The following is a 21964-nucleotide window of genomic DNA, read 5'->3' on the forward strand; positions in this document are numbered from 1 at the left end:
CCAAAAGAAAGAAAAAAACAATTATAATTACATTGAATTCATTTAATAAAAGAAAAAAAACATATTTCAAAATACTCATTTTAAAATAATAAAACAACATAATAAATTGATTATATTGATTAAAAATTTTAAAATTTCTAAATATCTATTATATACTATATATTGAATTGTATGTATTCGTACGTATGTATGATGTATATTTGTAATATAAAGTAAATAAAAATAAAATAAATAATATACATAAACATTTTTGCTATACACACAGTGGGGGGAGAGGATGTATTTGGGAAGGGTGGATAAATGAAATATATATAAAAAAATTAAAACAAAGCGGACTATAACAAGAAGTATTTTTGTTTAAACAAAATTAAAAAAGAAACTACTAAATACCAAGTAAAAATGTTCTTTTTTTAAAAATTTTTAAATTCGTTTTATAGTAAAATAAAATTTGCAATAACTTAACAAAAAGCTGCCATTGGAAAATTTTAAAAATGAAACTGTTTTTTATGGTTTCCATATAAATTTTGGTATTTTCACAAGTTCATAAGAATTATGTTTTTAATTTGAATTAATATTCAAAGAATTGCATAAACTATTAAAATTTCAAAGTTTTCTTTTTTTTTTTTTTGCTTTTTTGTAAATAAAAAAAAATACATAACAAAATATATTATATATACATAAAACAATTTATAATAACTAAAAAAAATATAAAAAAATACAGATCATTTAAATAATAAAAAAAAATTATAATTAAAAAAAAGGCATTTTGGTGACATAGATAAAACAGGCGTGTTTCAGTGTGGGTGTGTGGAAATGGAAAATGAGAAAACATTTTTTGAAAAAAATTTTAAATTTCATAAAGAATCTTTTGCTAACATAAGCATAAACTTCATTATGCATTTTTTTTCTCAATTACTATTATACTATGAAGGTATTTGTTTTTTTTTTTGTTTTGTTTAATTAGACCCATATTCTTTGCCAGCGTTGTTGTAGTTTTTGTTGCAGCTGTTGAAACATATCGACTGGCACACATGCAGCTTTTAATAACTACTAAATTTTACTACTGGTTTGATCTTGACGTGCACTATATTTGGGATTTGTGGGCATCACAGTATTTGTAATAAGTTCATTTGGTGCTTCCAATACGCCTTTGGCATGAGCTGCAGCAGTATCACAATCGGTGCGTCTGGATATCAGTAACCGGATGTCGGTGTGTAACATTAAACGGCCGGACCGTGATGTTTGGAATCTGTAAATGAAGAATAAAAACATTAGATGAATAGGTAAGTAAGTAGATAAATAAGTAAGTAAATAGATAAGAAGGTAAGTATGTATGTAAGTATGTATGTAAGTAAGTAAGTAAGTAAGTAAGTAAGTAAGTAAGTAAGTAAGTAAGTAAGTAAGTAAGTAAGTAAGTAAGTAAGTAAGTAAGTAAGTAAGTAAAAATGTAAGTAAGTAAGTAAGTAAGTACGTAAGTAAGTAAGTAAGTAAAAAAGTATGTAAGTAAGTAAGTTAGTAAGTAAGTAAAAATGTAAGTAAGTAAGTGAGTAAGTAAGTGAGTAAGTAAGTAAGTAAGTAAGTAAGTAAGTAAGTAAGTAAGTAAGTAAGTAAGTAAGTAAGTAAGTAAGTAAGTAAGTAAGTAAGTAAGTAAGTAAGTAAGTAAGTAAGTAAGTAAGTAAGTAAGTAAGTAAGTAAGTAAGTAAGTAAGTAAGTAAGTAAGTAAAAAAGTAAGTCTTTAAACCTAAGATAGTAAGGGCCAATCTTTAGGTGAATGATTAGGGATTAAATTCAAATCAATACTCGCAAGTCGTTTTTGAGTACTCAGGGCGGGTTTCATACTACTCACTTAAAGTAGAATTAACTTGCTGTTAGATTAAACTCGGGACAAATTTGGGCCGACTTTAACCGATGTCTGTGTTTTTCAGTTATGGATCTAGTATTAGTTAACTTAGTAAGGACGGGTTTCTTACTACTTACTACTTACTTACAACTAGCTGTTAGATCAAACACGGAACAAATTTAGAAGAAATTTCAACCGATGATTATGTTTTTCAGTTTTGGATTTAAGTTCAGTTAACTTTGTTATTATTGCCAACATTTCACTCAAAAACATAAACAATGAACAGCTGTTTTTTGCAAATAATACTTTTGCAAAATGGAAAATTTTGGAAAAATGTTAAATATACTTTTAAAACTTTTAATAAATAAAACAAATCAGAAAATTGTAATTTACTTCAAATATTAAGTTTTTGTTCTTTCGAAATCATTGTTTTATTGTTTTTGTTAATTGTGTTTTCTCACAATTACACTCAATTAAACTAAGATAATAAATAACGTTACGGTTTACTGAAAAACACGAAACATATATTAAACCAGGTTTAACCAAAGAATCAAGATTATTTTTATCAGAAAAACTCGCCCTAAGCTGATTAATAATTGGCATTTCATTGTCAACTCAAAAACCCACTCTAAGTTAAACAACTCACCTCAAATGTATGGAATATCTTAGACTTTTCATATTCTCAGCTGATATAAAGTGTCCTAAATGATGTTCGTTGTTACTTAGAGGTGAACGTTGTTGTTGTTGCTGTTGCTGCCCCTGCTGTGGTTGTTCCATAGATTGAGGCTTTTCTGGCTGCTGTTGCTTGTTGTTAACATACATGTTAGTATTTTCCTCATTAACATTAAAATGCTGGTCCCCATCATTTGACTTAGAAACATTATTGCTTTCCATACCTGAATCTGCTAAAATACGCTGACGTATAAAGGTTTGATGTAAACTGGGCATGTCACGCATATCATAGGGTATAACAAACATGCGTACCACTGTACCCATGGGATTTAACAAAGTAGCTTGAACAGTACCGCAACGTGGCACCGTATAACCTTTACGTGGCAAACGTATTTCACACTAGAACATAAAAATATTTAAAATTACAAGAAGCTTTAAATTTTTCAACATCTTTTTGCTAACTCACCAGATAGGGAGTACTTAAGGTTTCACCTTTAAGTTCATAAAAATAGGCAGCCGCTGGTATGGTTAATTGAGTGGGACAAAAACCGCCCGAGGCACCCAATAGCAATTTAAAACCCATTACTTCAATTTTAGGCACCAAACGTCGTTGCAACAGACATTCCTCTAAATTGCCCAACAAAGGTTTACGACCAAATACAGCCGCCAAACGTGTTCTCAACTTGACCGGTGAAGTGGCAAAAGGACTATACATACCAGAATCAATATCCTCATCGGAAAATTGTTCATCTGAACCCAAAGAAGAACGATCCGAACGATCGGACAAGTGACGAGATCTTCTTTTATATATGGCGGAAGCTTTAATAAAACGTGGCGAAAGAGAGGGAGAATTTGGTAGGGTGGGTGCTGAGTTGGATTTTTGTACCGTCAGTGATGGAGTTGCTGGACTTGAAGGTGATTCAAATGAAAATGTTGGTGAAGCTTCTGTAATATTAATATCTGCCGACTTTGTTTTCATAGAATTCCCCGAACCATTACACACCCCATTACCTATGGGAATGGGTGAGGAAGATACCACCAACATTGAGTTGGGATTACAAAATATGGGTGTTAGATTTACTTTAGGTAAACTACGTCTTAACAATAATGGATTGTGAGTAGTGGGCGTATTATTATCATTCTGTTTGCTATTTTTCTGTGGCTGTTCTTCATTCTTATTGAAATTACAAGCGATATGCAAAAGATTCGGTTTAGGTGTATGTTTATGGGGTTGTTGGGGCTGTTGTTGTTTTTGTTGCATTTTATTTTTTATGGCATTTTGATATTGTTCACTTGGTGTGGGTGTTTTAAATTGTGCCATCATAATCAATGAGGAATTGGTGGTATCGTTACTATTAGAAGAAGAATTTTCCGTTTGCTCTTGTAAGGGTGGCGTTGAGCATGAACGTTGTTGCTGATATTCTATTCTATCCGTGCTGCCATTTGCACTTGGTCGGGAAATTTGAGCGTAATACGACTTGCTGTTCAAAGAACAGCGATCTATGTTGGGTGTTAGTTTCGTAGAGGTTTCAAAATATTCCTGTTGAAAAAAGGAATGAAAGTAAGTAAATAAGTAAGGAAATAAGGAAGTAAATAACTAAGTAAGTCAGTAAGTAAAACTCACTGACATTTTATAAACATTGCTAACTGAGCTGTACTTACTTCTTCCATTACTTCGTGATCGCTGCATGATCTTTCTGATGTTGACATTTTTCTCACATTATTGTCATCGGCATGTTCAGCATTCATTACAAATGCTACATTATCCACACAATCACTTAAAAGAACTTTCCCACCATCCGTTTCATTGTCGCCACCATCACCATCATCGGCATCATCATCACCAGCAGCAGCCGTATGTTCATTTATATTTTTATCCGAAGTATTCAAGAAAGAATTACTATCTTCTGAAGATAATTCCTCTCCTGATGGCTGATTAAAATGATGTTGGGTCTTTTGACGTTTGCATAACTGACAGCCAACCACTTGATTGTTAAGATTACTACTGATACCATTGATGACACCATTACCACTAGTACTAATGTTGTTGCCACCTTTACCATTCATAGTGCTGGTGTTTTGGTTAGATGAAATTCTAATATTATTACTACTATTGCTGTTTATTGTTGGTTGTTTTATGGCAGCCATTTGATTTGAGTCTTTGGATTTATGTTTATGTTTCTTATTTGACTTCGGTGTACGTTGTATGGCTTGTAATAATAATTCGGCGTTATTACGTGGTGTATGTATAATATCACTACTACTTAAACTACTGGCTGATGATGTCTCAGCATCCATGTTTTCTTCATCACTATTAACTTTTATTAGAGGATTACACTTAAGACATATCATTGACTTTTCAAAACCACAAGCTGTACAAGTGTTGGTGATAGTTTGAGTACCAGTTGAGATCATTTTGACTTGTTGGTGATGCTGTTGTTGTTGTTGTTGATTTGTAGGAATGCTATTTATATGATTATTTGGTAATTGTTGTTGTCTTTGGCCTTTTGCTGCTAAACTATTAATGCTACATTTGTTTTCTGTACGATCGGCGGTATCACTATTATTGCCATTATCATCATCATCCACATCACCAACCCTATCATCACCTTCATCATCCACTTCATCATCATCTTCTCCTTGTTCCATTTTATTATTAACATTATCCGTTTCTTGTTGTTTTTGATTTGTTGCGGAAATATTTTCATTGGTTTTACGCAGTTGTTGTTTTTTATCTCGTTTCAACATGCGTTTACGATATTTGAGAAGTTGCTTTTCACGATGTGAAAGATTTCCACAGTTGTTTGTACTAAATGAGGAATTAGAACTATCACAATCACCAACACTGGCACTGCCCCCACAAGAAATTGTGCTATTATCACCACCGGCACACAGATCTATGTGCTGATCATCAAATTCAAAATCTGCATCTTGAAAATCCTGCTGTTGGCCAGCAGATATTTTGCAATTTTTACCATTCACAGCAAAGGAGGAGCAAAGTGAAGAAGAGGCGGAGGCAGTTAATTGTTTTTGTTGCTGATGTTCCTTTAAATTATTATCACAGTTCATTATTAAAATTGTTGATTTGTTGTTGGCATTTGTTGTTAATGTTGATGCAGACGCCGCTACTACTGTTGCAACGTTTGCAGAAGTTGTTGCTTTCGCTGTTGCCGCTTTTGTTTTATTTTTAGCTGCAAAACACGTTGGTGTTGCAGAATTTACGGGTGGTGTTGCTGTTGTCGCAGTTGTCAACCCACTTGTTGTTGTTGTTGGATTCTGTTGCTGTTGTGTTGCGGTTAATGTGCCAACTTTTGGTATACCCCCCGTAATACGTGGAAGACTTTTTAGACAAACCGATACACTACAATTTTCCGTAATATTGACATTTGGAAAATTGTGTACATTCGGTTTTGAATTAAAGCAAGCAGTGCTATCGTATTGTTTTATACGATAGAAAATATTTAAACGTGGTGCTGATGGTCGTTTTTTAACACTCCCTACTCCTACTGTAATACCGACAACACCGCCACCACCACCACCACCAACACCGATAACATTGCCAATATTTCCACTATTTAATGATGGTGTTAAGGCTGTGGAGTGTTGCAGCATTGAGGTAGTTGATGTTGCTGTCGGTGCTGTAGTTATTGCATTGTTTGCTGTTGTTGTAGTTGCCAAATCGCCAGCTGCACTTGTTGTTGTTTGTTGTGGTGTAGTGTAGATAACGCGACCGGTTTCATAAATGGTCTTGTCCGATTTCTTAATAAGATCACACCAGGCACTGATTTGCGAAAAATACAATTGACTGCGTATGGCACTACACAACGAGGGCAGCGTCATTGTAGGCGGTGGTTGTCTGCATAGTTTTTATATTAATAAAAATATTAAATAATATTAGAAATATGCATTTAAAACAATGGATTATTTTATCAGTTGTGTAATAAAACAAAGAGAAACTAATGGAAAATCGAAGCATTGTTCCAAGTAATAACTTATAATGTTTGACCTTGCAAAGACTGCCTTATATAGTATTTACTATAGTGTAGTCTAGTTGCTAGTCAATAGTCTAGTCAATGGTGTAGTCTACAATCTAGTCTTTAAGTAAGTCTACAGTTTAGTCTAGACTATAATACATAGACTAGTATAAAGACTAGCTTATTTACCATTCTTTAGTCTAATCAATAATCTAGTCTATAGTTTAATCTACAGTCTAATCCTTTGTTAAGTACTAAGTCTAGCCTATAGTCAAGTCTACCGTTTACTCTATAACCTAGTCTATTTTCTAGTCTATAGTCTTGTACATGCTGTAGTCTATACTTTATTCTAGTCTCTAGTCTTAGGGCGGTTTTCTTACTAATCAGTTAAACTAGGCTTTACTTGTTGTTAGATTTAACACGGAACAAGTTTAGGCGGACTTTAACTGAAGATTGTGCTTTTCAGTTTAGGATCTAAGATAAATTAATTTTGTTAGTATTGCCAACTTTTCAGTCAAAAACGTAAACAATAAACAGCTGTTTTTTGCAAACATTACTTTTGTAAAAATGAAAACTTTTAGAAAAAATATAAATAAACATTTAAACCCAAAGAATAAAGATTATCTTCAGAAACCCCTGCCCTTAGTATATGTAAAAGTACAAGCATTTCCAATGTCATAATTACTTTATTTTACTTGCCCAACCTTGTCAAATATATAACCTCAAAATACTCACTTTTCTTTTTGTGTTATTATCCATTGTTCCAGTAAAATTTTGTTACCGACTGGACCCAAATATACTTCAATGCATATGGGCTCTCCACGAGCTAAAATATTTTCCATTTTAATACAATAGGCACGCCAACGTGTGCACTGCAATAGAAAAATAAAAAAACAACAAATTTTTAAAGGTTTAATCACTTTCTAAATCGTTTTCCAATTATTTACCGTTATGTTAACGTACGACATATCACAGTGGTGTTCCTCAGTTTCTGAGGCATCACCTTTGGCTAGTCCCATTTTTTTAAGGAACTGATCACAGTGTGGACCCTGTTGCGGGTATGTTTGATTTTGACGACTTGCAATAGATGATGGAGATGTTGTCATCGTCGATGGTGTCGTTGTTACTGTTCCAGAGTTTGAGTTTGTTGTAGTAACCGAAGGTATAATAAGAGAATTTCGACTAAAAATATTCGAATGTAAATTTTGGTTGGGCGTAGAAGAGTTAATAGTTTTATTATTGCTGGCCGTTTGAGCAGAAGGTATAGCCATACGTTGGGTTGTTGTACTTGTTTTACGTAATAAATATTCTTTATTATTTGAGCTGCTATTGCTACCGCTATTGGCCAGATGAGGAGTTGAAGAATTGTGCCAGGAATTGGCTGAAATCGCACCAACAACACCACTAGTGTTACTGCTAGAACTACTGCTGGCCGAACCAGTTGAAATATCTAATTGTTGATGTTGTGTTGGTGTCGAAAATCTAGGCGAGGAGGAAGAAATTTGTCTATTATTTGAATATCTGGGTGGAGAAGTGTTGTTGACTAATAGGGGATTGCCAACACGTAGACAGGTATTGCTGGCTAGAGATTGTAAAGAGCACATGAAATTTTCGGTAGAACCAGCACTACCGCCACCTACTACGCCTCCACCGCCTCCCATAGAATTGGGAGAATTATAAAAATTCATTTGATTAATGGACATTCTGCGTATAATCTCAAAATCGCCACCTCTTCTATCTTCATGCGTACCATGATGATCGGTATTTATGGACAAGGCCACATATTCTGCATCTGAGCCTCTGGGGCACTCAACAGCTACACGCTGTCTAGCCGCCAAAACATGATGATGAGCACTAGGAGATTCTTGTCTCAATTGACTTAGTTTTTGCGACCAACGACTATGATTACTCTCCACAGACGAAGAAGCACTCTCACTACTACTGCTGTAGTAGTCTCTCAAAAATGAAGAAGTAGTCGAATCGGGAGAATTTGACGATTTACGTCCCAAATAATTGGCCAAATCAATAGAAAATGAACTAGTAGCAATTGGACCCATCGAATTGCCCAAGTTTTCGCCAAAAGCCGCTCTTGATGTTGAAGGCTTGGGTGATTGTCGACCACAGTCGCCCGTATTGGCGCCCAAAGATGTTTTAAGCTCATTACGTGTTGTCTGTATGGCATATTCATCTTCAGCTAAGGCTCTACCCTCCAAAATCAATGATGCTATACCTAGAAAAGCGCTTATATTTCCTTGTCCTGTTCCAGCAGCGGCTGCGCTGGTGCCATTGCTGGCATTGGCACTACCGGCTATAGGGGGTGAATTATTTAATTGATTACCAATGCTGCCAACGGAGGCAATGGGTGGTGAAGAACTTGTGGCGGTTGTTGGTATCATAATGGCAGCTTTTTTAAAACAATTTCGTAACAAAAAAAATTTGTCTCGTTGTCTTTAATGTTTTATTGTTTCTGTCACTCAACACGATGCTGCTCTCGCTCAAAACGAAAGAGGCCTTTTGTCTGTCTGTCTGGCTTTTCTTTTCCAACTATAGAACTGAAAAGAAAGGAAATAATTTTTTAGTTTTTGTTTTTAAACAGGATTGAAAGTTTGTATTCGTTTAGATTTATTAAAAAGTCTATATAACTTTAACTTTCAATGGGTTTTATCTAAGAATATTTCTATTTTATCTAAGAATTTACAGGATGTATTCTAGCTTACAGTCTCTTGAAGTAAAAAGATTTTGAAGAAATTTTTACTTTAGAACCTATTTACATAGATAACCTATTCGCATAGATGTTTTTGCCATAAAAGCTTTTTAGAACTTTTTTTCATAAAAAGCTTTTTAAAGCCCTTTCTTATAAAAAGCTTTTAAGAGCCTTTGCTCATAAAAAACCCATTTAAAGCTTTCTGTAGCCATTTTCATAAAGAGCTTTTTAAAACATTTTCTCATAAAAGGCTTTTTAAAGCCTTTTCTTCTAACTAGCTTTTAAAAGCTTTTTCTTTAAAAATATATAAATAGTAGTCATAAATAGTTTTTTATGTTTTTCCTCATTAAAAGCAGTTTTCTGTAGCATTTTTCATAAAGAGCATTTTAAATCTTTTTCTCAGTTTGTTAAGAGCTTTTCTCTATAACTAGCTTTTAAGGGCTTTTGTTCATGAAAAATCTATTTAAAGCTTTCTATAGCCATTTTCATATAATGCTTTTTTAAACTTTTTCTCATAAAAAGCTTTTTAGAGCTTTTTCTTCTAACTAGCTTTTATAAGCTTTTCTTTAAAAATATATTTAAAGATGTTTCTCATAAATAGCCTTTTTAAAAGCTTTTCCTCATTAAAAAGCTATTACAGCTTTAGTGATTCTTATAAAGAGCTTTTCCTTATAACTAGCTTTTTAGGGCATTTGCTAATGAAAAATCTATTTAAAGCTTTTTGTAGCCATTTTCATAAAGAGCTTTTTAAAAATATTTGGCATAAAATGCTTTTTAGAGAGCTTTTCCTTATAACTAGCTTTTAAGAGCTTTTTCTTAAAAATATATTTAAAAATTTTTCTCATAAATAGTTTTTTTAAGCATTTCCTTATAAATAACTTTTAAGAGCTTTTCCTCATTAAAAAGCTATTACAGCTTTTTGTAAGGTTGTTCATAAAAAGCTTTTTAAAACTTTTTCTCAGTTTGTTAAAAGCTTTTCCTTATAACTAGCTTTTAAAGAGCTTTTTCTCAAAAAAAAAAAGTTATTTAAAGATTGATATTACATCAAATGTTTTTTCTTATAAAAAGATTTAGCTAATAAAAAGTTTTTTTTTTTAATTTTAATTTTAAACAATTTAAACTTTCAAATAACTTTTATTCAAAGTTATATATAAAACATCACCCGCCAATTTTCATATCAAATTAAATACATAATTAAATTAATTGTGAGAATAATGAATTTTTATATTGAAAACCTTGTTCAATCTAAACACGGAGATGTATGAATGTCATTCATTGTATTTATCATGTGCAAAATAATTTATAGAAAAAAATTTAATATTTTCTTTAAATAATGCAATTTTTTTTAACGTTACAATTATTTTTAGTGCTCCCCACTTTTGAAACTAGGTCAACATGAAAAACAGTTAGCAACAAAAACAACAATATATATTTCATATACATATATACAATATTATATATAGTAGATATTTTAATTGTTAAATATTGTAGTATTATTGTCGTCTACCTACTTCCTTTATTGAGCCATAAATTCATAATATAAAAAGGAAGAGGAAAATCATTTCAAGCAGAAGAAGAGCCAGAAAATTAAGGTCAAAATTGTTTGTTGCTGATTACTTGGAATAGTAGTATACGAAATGCATGTAGGTTAATATGTTAGGTATCTAGTTCTTGGTCATTAAAATACATAAAGAATGCAACAAATTAATATTTATTTCTTCTATTTTTATTTTTTTGCGAAATAAGGGGGCGTGACCTAAAAACCTCAATTTGAAAAATATTATATAAAAAAAAAACAGAACATGACAACAATTTACCAGCCCCCATAGAAACTCATTCTATCTTCATATATATAAAACTTAGTAATATGACGTCATATTTCTTGTTTTTTTTCTGTAATTTTATTTTGTATTACAAGGTTTTTCATTCAAATGCATTTAAAATAGACAAACAAAAACAAAACAAAAAAGTCAGTCTAAAACCCTCATTTCAAATTTTGTAATTTCGTAATGTAGTATAAAGAAACCAGTTCAATACAAATACGAACGAAAAAAAAATCTACTGAATTGTATCCAACCAACAAAATGCAATATGTAACAGAGATGGAAAATGTTAATGTGGAAATGGGATTATGAAACTTTAGTATGAAGTAGTTGAAGTTAAGCCTAATGTTTTGTCCTGCCAATAGTTTATTGTATAGGCTTGACAATAGACTAGTCAAGTCTATAGTCTGGTCTATAATCTAGTCTATAGTCTGGTCTATTGTCTAGACTATAGTCTGGTCTATAGTTTGGTCTACAGTCTAGACTATAGTCTGGTCTATAGTCTAGTCAATTAACTAGTCTTTAGTCTAGTCTAGTCTATAGTAAAATACAGTCTAGTCTATAGTCTAGTCAATAGTCTAGTCAATAGTCTAGTCTATAGTCTAGTCTATAGTCTAGTCTATAATCTAGTCAATAGTCTAGTCTATAGTCTAGTCTATAGTCTAGTCTATAGTCTAGTCTATAGTCTAGTCTATAGTCTAGTCTATAGTCTAGTCTATAGTCTAGTCTATAGTCTAGTCTATAGTCTAGTCTATAGTCTAGTCTATTGTCTAGTCTATAGTCTAGTCTATAGTCTAGTCTATAGTCTAGTCTATAGTCTAGTCTATAGTCTAGTCTATAGTCTAGTCTATAGTCCAGTCTATAGTCTAGTCTATAGTCTAGTCTATTGTCTAGTCTATAGTCTAGTCTATAGTCTAGTCTATAGTCTAGTCTATAGTCTAGTCTATAGTCTAGTCTATAGTCTAGTCTATAGTCTAGTCTATAGTCTAGTCTATAGTCTAGTCTATAGTCTAGTCTATAGTCTAGTCTATAGTCTAGTCTATAGTCTAGTCTATAGTCTAGTCTATAGTCTAGTCTATAGTCTAGTCTATAGTCTAGTCTATAGTCTAGTCTATAGTCTAGTCTATAGTCTAGTCTATAGTCTAGTCTATAGTCTAGTCTATAGTCTAGTCTATAGTCTAGTCTATAGTCTAGTCTATAGTCTAGTCTATAGTCTAGTCTATAGTCTAGTCTATAGTCTAGTCTATAGTCTAGTCTATAGTCTAGTCTATAGTCTAGTCTATAGTCTAGTCTATAGTCTAGTCTATAGTCTAGTCTATAGTCTAGTCTATAGTCTAGTCTATAGTCTAGTCTATAGTCTAGTCTATAGTCTAGTCTATAGTCTAGTCTATAGTCTAGTCTATAGTCTAGTCTATAGTCTAGTCTATAGTCTAGTCTATAGTCTAGTCTATAGTCTAGTCTATAGTCTAGTCTATAGTCTAGTCTATAGTCTAGTCTATAGTCTAGTCTATAGTCTAGTCTATAGTCTAGTCTATAGTCTAGTCTATAGTCTAGTCTATAGTCTAGTCTATAGTCTAGTCTATAGTCTAGTCTATAGTCTAGTCTATAGTCTAGTCTATAGTCTAGTCTATAGTCTAGTCTATTGTCTAGTCTATAGTCTAGTCTATAGTCTAGTCTATAGTCCAGTCTATAGTCCAGTCTATAGTCTAGTCTATAGTCTAGTCTATAGTCTAGTCTATAGTCTAGTCTATAGTCTAGTCTATAGTCTAGTCTATAGTCTAGTCTATAGTCTAGTCTATAGTCTAGTCTATAGTCTAGTCTATAGTCTAGTCTATAGTCTAGTCTATAGTCTAGTCTATAGTCTAGTCTATAGTCTAGTCTATAGTCTAGTCTATAGTCTAGTCTATAGTCTAGTCTATAGTCTAGTCTATAGTCTAGTCTATAGTCTAGTCTATAGTCTAGTCTATAGTCTAGTCTATAGTTTAGTCTATAGTCTAGTCTATAGTCTAGTCTATAGTCTAGTCTATAGTCTAGTCTATAGTCTAGTCTATAGTCTAGTCTATAGTCTAGTCTATAGTCTAGTCTATAGTCTAGTCTATAGCGTAGTCTATAGTGTAGTCTATAGTGTAGTCTATAGTCTAGTCTATAGCCTAGTCTATAGTCTAGTCTATAGTCTAGTCTATAGTCTAGTCTATAGTCTAGTCTATAGTCTAGTCTATAGTCTAGTCTATAGTCTAGTCTATAGTCTAGTCTATAGTCTTGTCTATAGTCTAGTCTAGTCTATAGTCTAGTCTTTAGTTTTCTGTATATGTTTGAAATAATTCTAAATATTGAATCAACTTCTCCAACCCTGTTATGCAGTATCTACGTAATTGTATTTTTTTATGTACAAAACAACATGTTGCTGACATTTTCATTTGTTGTTTTATTCGCTCATACATACAATTACATGTTGCCAAGCAACATTTATGTTGAAACAAGGTTGTTGTTTATATACATACATAGTATACATACAATGTTTATATTATTGTTGTTGTTGTTTTTGATTTTGTATTTCGTTACTTTACTTTCCGTTTAAAGTCTTGACCTGCATACACAAACTAGAACAACATAAATATGTATGTAAGTGTGTGCGTTTATGTTCAAGTTACACCAACACTTCCTTACATATCTATTATGTACATATTGAGAAAATCTCATTACTTTGAGCGAATATAAAATAAAATTATGGGAAAATCACAATAACAAAAACATTGAGAATTTTGCAAATACATTGAGTTTTTCCATTTATGTTTTAAGGAGAGTTGCTGTGGGAGAGCACTTTGTAATGGGGAGAGGGTGAAAGATGTAATAGAGAAAGTAAAATTATGATAAAATCGTATAAATTTGTTGTGAAATGTTAGGAAATTTTATTTAATTTACGTATTTAAGGTTGTATTTTATGTTATTCAATAACAAATTTCGATTTTAATTTATAAAATTTTTGGTAAATTTAACAATATATTACAAGAATCGTTAAAGAATATATCTATCTATCTATCTATCTATCTATCTATCTATCTATCTATCTATCGATCTATCTATCTATCTATCTATCTATCTATCTATCTATCTATCTATCTATCTATCTATCTATCTATCTATCTATCTATCTATCTATCTATCTATCTATCTATCTATCTATCTATCTATCTATCTCTCTATCTATTTACCTATCTATCTATCTATCTATCTATCTATCTATCTATCTATCTATCTATCTATCTATCTATATATCTATATATCTATATATCTATATATCTATCTATCTATCTATCTATCTATCTATCTATCTATCTATCTATCTATCTATCTATCTATCTATCTATCTATCTATCTATCTATCTATCTATATATCTATCTATCTATCTATCTATCTATCTATCTATCTATCTATCTATCTATCTATCTATCTATCTATCTATCTATCTATCTATCTATCTATCTATCTATCTATCTATCTATCTATCTATCTATCTATCTATCTATATATCTATCTATCTATCTATCTATCTATCTATCTATCTATCTATCTATCTATCTATCTATCTATCTATCTATCCATCTATCTATCTATCTATCTATCTATCTATCTATCTATCTATCTATCTATCTATCTATCTATCTATCTATCTATCTATCTATCTATCTATCTATCTATCTATCTATCTATCTATCTATCTATCTATCTATCTATCTATCTATCTATCTATCTATCTATCTATCTATCTATCTATCTATCTATCTATCTATCTATCTATCTACTATCTATCTATCTATCTATCTATCTATCTATCTATCTATCTATCTATCTATCTATCTATCTATCTATCTATCTATCTATCTATCTATCTTTCTTTCTATCTATCTATCTATCTATCTATCTATCTATCTATCTATCTATCTATCTATCTATCTATCTATCTATGTTTATAATCAGTATTAATATAAGTTAGTTTTAGCCTCTACTCACCACAATCTTTTGTTGTAAACTTGCTGCCTGCAAATACACGGCCAACTGGGTTATATAACAACCATTGTCAGTATAAATTGAAACATTCTGAAATTTAAAAGATAACGAAAACTTAAAATTAGTATTAGATTTAATCACACAAAATTTTCATAATTTATTTCAGAATAATTTAAATCTTTATTTTTAGAAATCTAAAATATGAATTAATATTCAAAATTTTGAGTTAAAAATTATAAAATGTAAACAAAGAACAAAACAAAATCTTCGAGTAGGTATAATCACAGAAGATATTTTGAAATATTTAAAATAATATTTCAAAGAAACAATCTGGTTATGTGGTCAAACAAAGCGAATTAATCATTTGGATTATTGGCACAAATAAAATGAATGTACAATTTCTGCTTATAATATCAATGTACATACAGATATACATAAATACATACATTTAGAAAATAATGTGTGTCATCATTTTAGAACTTAAATTGAAAAAACATTTTGAATATAAATAACCGTTTTTTAAATTGAAAATCTGCGAAAACAAAGAGTTTTTTATTTGGGCGAGTTTAACACTATAAAAAGATACTTTTAGTTCCTTGACATTTAAATTATATTTCTCTGTTTTTAGAATTTTTAAAAACCTTAAAAAATACATCATCAACACCATTAACATCGTCATTAATAATAATTTAACGGATATTGTATTTTAAAAAAACATATTTTTAAAACTAATCTTTGAACAAAGAAAGAGTGATGCAATTCTTTTAATAAAATAAAATTATAAAACTTTTATAACATCAAATTAGTTTTACGTTAATTTAACAACACATTCAAAACATGCGGGTGTATTAATATAAAATTCTATAATTTCTTTTAAAAATCTCTTTGATTCTGTTAAACGCCAAAAATAAACTACATTTTCCATTCTGAATTGACCATTAAAAAAAAACTCAACCCAATTTAAATTAATTTATACATTTCATACTTTTTTATAAAGAAAAAATTCTCATAATAATTTCATTTCCTTTTTATTATTATTTGACTCATTTAATGACATGTAAAATGGAACAAATTTGATGTGAGTACCAGAAATAAATTACATTTATAAATGATTAATAAAATTCTTATTCAACTGATTATTTGGTAAAAAAAAGTTTTATTTGGAACAATTTATGTAATTATGTCTACATAATGATCGTTTAAAAAACACCCATATCTGTATGGACATCCATTAAAAAGCGGCAAATGAGTTCCATCATCAGGTGTAGACATGTGATTTTTTATTTAAATGATCATTGTTGTTGTATATATTTGTGAAATATTAACCTCTAATATGGACCCTTTAAATACTCAAGAATATATCATAAACTAGAGAAAAAGAAGTTGTTATAAAACTAGTTACATAATTGGTTCTTTAGGAATTGTCAGTCGTCAGTTGAGAGTACACAGGAAAAATCAAAGAGAGATCTTTAAGTCAAGATATAACAAGTCGTTACCAAGTTATATAGAAACTGCAGAACCGGGAACTTCAACTAGTATGTCTATATCCATAAGACTTTCCTTTAACGTTTTGGCGAAAGATTGTTTTCTTATAACTCTGCATAACGAATCCGTCGTTATGGATTCGTTTTGATTATGGCGATATTTGTCGAGAGTATATTGTGATCTTGTGATCTTGACGATGTCATAAAGAATTCTCTCAACAAGTTTATTGCAAAGACTGGGATTAGTTTTAGTATTAGAAATCGTCCTTGCCGAACAACACGAAATCAGATTCCGTGAAGGATTACTCTCTAGGGTTTGTTAAATAGCTCCAATACTGTCCGTTAAGAATTCTGATTGAATTTCGTAAAGCAACAATGATCATGGGACTAGGTTTTGAATCCCTTTACTCTAGGATAGATTCTCCGTATTACCTACTTATCTTTTAAATAATTTCGACTATATTTACTTATCTAACACATCATAATGGGTTAAAATTACTAACCAGTTACTTTGTCATTACATACACTATAAAACATATGTATTTACTACATACAAACGTATATATGTATGTATGGAAAATAATAGATACATGTGTATGACCAAGAAAGGCATTGCACTGACTGATTAAATGAAAACAAAATAAAAGTAAAAAAAAAAAACACATAACATACTAAACCATTATAAAAGTGGAAGAGGGAGCAGTAGAAGGTTGGGGGGAGGGGAGGACAGACTGGAGTAAAGAGAAAGAGAAATAAAAAGAACTAATAAAAAATGAAGAGAGTCAGTGCTATAATGAGAAAAATAATAACACGTATTTAGCCAAAAAATATGTATATACATGTCTACATACTTACACACTAACACGATAAAACATAAATAAAGTGAAAAAAATATAAACAAAAAACAACTGATCGAAACCAAAATACGAAGAAAAAAAAATAATAATAAACAAAAGATAGACTGATATACAACTGAACATATGCAAGTAAATAAAAGCACCGAAAGAGAGAGAGAGAGAGAGAGAGAGAGTAAGTGTGATATAAAAATAAACAAAAAAAAAAAAAATAATAAAATAAAAGTAGAGAAAATCATAACAGAATTAAAAGAATATTTTAGTTTTTCTTTTTAGTGAAATCAAGAGAAATTAATGATATAATTTATAAAAAAAAATAGAAAACAAAAAAATCGAAAAAACAAGCACTTGGCATGTTCATGTTCAATATTTAAACGACACGTTTGATGTAATGTAAGAAAGAAAAATTGATAAAAACACATGTAAAATAAATTAAAAAAAAAACTATATATTAACTAAATAGTTTATCACATAAAAAATATTTATTAAAATAAGCAAATAGACAGAGTTTATTTAGGGTCTCTACACCAGGCATGGAACTAACAACTCTTTCAAAATTAGCACATACTTTTATGTGCTCGTCTACGACTAGACTATATACTAGATTAAAGTATACACCAAAAACTAGGCTAGAAATTAGACCATAGAACAGATTGGATTATAAACAAGACCATTAACTGGACCTTAGACTAAACCATAGACTTGACTGTAGACTAGACTTAAAACTAGACTATAGACCTGACTAAAGACTACAATATAAACTAGAGTGTAGACTAGACTATAGACTAAACTATGGAAATAAAAGACTATGGACTAGACTGTAGACTTGACTATAGACAATATTATAGACAAGACCATTGACTAGACTTTAGAATAGATTATAGAATATTCTATAGCATAGATTATAGACTAGATTTTAAACAAAACTATGGACCAGACTAATGACATACTGGACTGGACTATAGACAAGACTATTGTCTAGGCTATAGACTAGACCAGCGAAACACAGTGAGCTCTCAAATGAGCTCTCTTGTACTCTTTCTTTCACATTTAAGTATGCTAACACATGCAAAAAACGGTCAGAGAACAAATCTTGCATTCTCTGCCTATCGCTGGACTAGACTATAGACTAGATTATAAACTAGACTATAAACTTTACTATAGACTAGACTACAGACTAGACCATAGACTAAACCATAGATTAGGCTATGGACTAGACTATAGACTATAGGCTAGACTATAGATTAGACTATGAACTAGACTATAGACTAGATTATAGACTAGGCTATATACTAGACTATAGACTAGGCTATAGACTAGGCTATAGACTAGACTATAGACTAGACTATAGACTAGACTATAGACTAGACTATAGACTAGACTATAGACTAGACTATAGACTAGACTACAGACTAGGCTATAGACTATAGACTAGACTATAGACTAGACTATAGACTAAGCTATAGACTAGACTATAGACTAGACTATAGACTAGGCTATAGACTAGACTATAGACTAGGCTATAGACTAGACTATAGACTAGGCTATAGACTAGACTATAGACTAGACTATAGACTTGACTATAGACTCGACTATAGACTAGACTATAGACTAGACTATAGACTAGACTATAGACTAGACTATAGACTAGACTATAGACTAGACTATAGACTAGACTATAGACTAGACTATAGACTAGACTATAGACTAGACTATAGACTAGACTATAGACTAGACTATAGACTAGACTATAGACTAGACTATAGACTAGACTATAGACTAGACTATAGACTAGACTATAGACTAGACTATAGACTAGACTATAGACTAGACTATAGGCTAGACTATAGACTAGACTATAGACTAGACTATAGACTAGACTATAGACTAGACTATAGACTAGACTATAGACTAGACTATAGACTAGACTATAGACTAGACTATAGACTAGACTATAGACTAGACTATAGACTAGACTATAGACTAGACTATAGACTAGACTATAGACTAGACTATAGACTAGACTATAGACTAGACTATAGACTAGACTATAGACTAGACTATAGACTAGACTATAGACTAGACTATAGACTAGACTATAGACTAGACTATAGACTAGACTATAGACTAGACTATAGACTAGACTATAGACTAGACTATAGACTAGACTATAGACTAGATTATAAACTAGACTATAAACTTTACTATAGACTAGACTATAGACTAGACCATAGACTAAACTATAGATTAGGCTATGGACTATACTATAGACTATAGGCTAGACTATAGATTAGACTATGGACTAGACTATAGACTAGATTATATACTAGTCTATAGACTAGGCTATCGACTAGATTGTCGACTAGGCTATAGACTAGACTATAAACAGGACAATAGACTAGGCTTTAGACCAATCTTTAGACTATAGACTAGATTGTAGACTATACTATAGACTAGACAATAGACTAGACAATAGACTAGACAATAGACTAGACTATAGAATAGCCTACAGACTCGACTATAGACTCGACTATAGACTAGACTATACTAGACTATAGACTAGACTTTTCAGAGAGTGATTTTATATAAAAAGGTATTGTAACATTACAATAGTACTAAATTTTCCATTTCTGTCTAACACCCTAAAATAATACAAAATTCTAACAAGGGGTCCCTCTATCAATCTCTCATATTGAAATTTTTATAAAAACTAAAAAAAATGTGTGTCAAATTAATGATTTTTTTTTCTTTTACAAACTTACATGCTGCTGTTTTCATTATGTTTTACTCCTTTTTCTTGGTGATAATTAACGTTGAGGTCACACTCACTTAAAAATCACTTAAGAGAGAATGAGAGAGATAAGTGAGTTCTCAAGTTGGAAAGTAAATTTAAAACAAAGTTTTTCTTTTTAATGATTTTAATAATTTGTTTTAAAGTTGTAAAAGAAAATTATTGTAAAATTTTTTCATTGTTTTTTTGGTAATTTGTTTACCTTTTTGTTGTTGTATAATGATAATTAATGTTGCAACTGTTGAGTTGTTGTTTTAAATTAGTTTTTAAAAACATTGGATTTGTTCCAATTGCCAATATTGCAATTGTTGTAATTATTTCACTCATTTACTAATTGCGTTTTTTTTTAATTTGAATTAGTTTATTTTTTTTTTTTTTGCTATTTTAGTGATTTGATTAATTTGCAAACAAATAATTGCGCTGCAGGTTAAAAGAAAGACAACAGTATAATGTAAACAATATAAATTATTTAATTAAACAATTTTTATATTTATTGATTTTAAATTAAGCGTTATAGATAAATTTTATTCACTTTATTGTGTTTTGATTTTTAAAATTTATTTTGCATTTTTTTCCTAGATTAAAACTTCATTCAGTTTGTTTTGGGCCAATTGCATTTCGTTCGTTTACGTCAAAATTCAATCCTCTTTTACTTTTACTATTGGGACCAGCGAAGGCCCCAATTGTTTCAAAAATCCGCAAAAGGATTGACTTCACTTAAAGTCGCTGCATCCCTTTACTTTTAAGTTTGAAAATCAAAATTTTTCTTTTATACTCAATTTTTCATTATAAAACGGAAAGAGCATAAAACTAAAATCCTCAAATTTTTACTAAAAATTCAAGTTTTTATTAAAAATCTAATTTTTATACAAAATCCCCAATTTTTTTAAAGGAAGTCATATTTTAACAAAAACTATAATATTAGATGAAAATCTGCTATTTTTTTGGAATTGTTTACTTTCAAAACACAATCAGCTGTTGAAATGTCATCTTCAAGGTGAATCCATTTTGACAGCTGATTATTTTCTTTAGTTTAAGAGAATTTACTACAAGGCTATCAAACTCAAATATGACCTAGTTTTTTTTTTGAATTTGCCTTGGACTTGAGCTAGTATAGATTCGACTTTTACTTCAGCTTATGAAATCGCCTTGATAAAACAAATTTTTATGAAATTTTTAAATTTTATTGTAAAAATATTTATTTAAACTTTTCGTTTTTATAATTTTTATAGGTTATATTTAATTACAACTGCCATTGAAATGTAATAAAACTAGTTTTTTTTCGCTGTTTCTTTGTTCATTTCTTTACCAATAATAAATTGATAAATAAATTTTCTTTTATTTAAAAATATTAAATTTTCTTTAAAAACTTCTTTTTTTTTTATTAAAAATAAATTGATTTTATTATTTTTTATCACACACTTCCTTATTAATGTTATAAAAGAAGAAGCAGCAGCAGCAACAACAACAACAGTTAAATTGTTTCTCTATTATATTAGCTGTTTGTTTTTGTGAAGAAAGAAACTTCATTATCAACACTTTTATCATCATAAACACGAGCTGTTTTTATAGGTTTGTGTGAATATGTGTAATTTTCTTTTATTTTTTTCTATATTATTAAAAATAAACACACTCACACTCACTGTTTTAAAATACACAGTGGGGTAAACACAACTCAATTGCACTTTTTTTTCTTATATTTTGTTTTATTATAAAATAAAAATAATAACAGACAGACAGAGTCCATCATTATTATAAACACACAAACACTTTGCTACTAATTCTTCTTATTTTCATACGAACAGTGTGATAA

The 21964-nt window shown here is 30.4% G+C and overlaps 1 protein-coding gene across 2 annotated transcripts; it reads right to left on the minus strand.

Moving 5' to 3' along the window:
• Positions 1-651: 651 nt before the first annotated feature.
• Positions 652-20567, minus strand: LOC111686253 (homeobox protein 5). Of its 2 annotated transcripts, XM_046953564.1 has the most exons (9): positions 20354-20567; positions 20123-20199; positions 15026-15112; positions 7434-9038; positions 7222-7358; positions 4175-6368; positions 2979-4052; positions 2487-2911; positions 652-1249 (listed from the first exon to the last, which is right to left on the minus strand). In XM_046953564.1, exons 4-9 carry the CDS (start codon positions 8880-8882, stop codon positions 1051-1053), a joined length of 5478 nt encoding a protein of 1825 aa, XP_046809520.1. In that variant the 5' UTR covers positions 8883-9038; positions 15026-15112; positions 20123-20199; positions 20354-20567; the 3' UTR covers positions 652-1050. The 2 variants fall into 2 exon arrangements, with proteins under 2 accessions (XP_046809520.1, XP_046809522.1); XM_046953566.1 differs by lacking the exon at positions 20123-20199.
• Positions 20568-21964: the final 1397 nt, after the last annotated feature.

The sequence above is a fragment of the Lucilia cuprina genome, chromosome 6 (genome assembly GCF_022045245.1).
Source record: "Lucilia cuprina isolate Lc7/37 chromosome 6, ASM2204524v1, whole genome shotgun sequence".
NCBI classification, from domain to species: domain Eukaryota; kingdom Metazoa; phylum Arthropoda; class Insecta; order Diptera; family Calliphoridae; genus Lucilia; species Lucilia cuprina.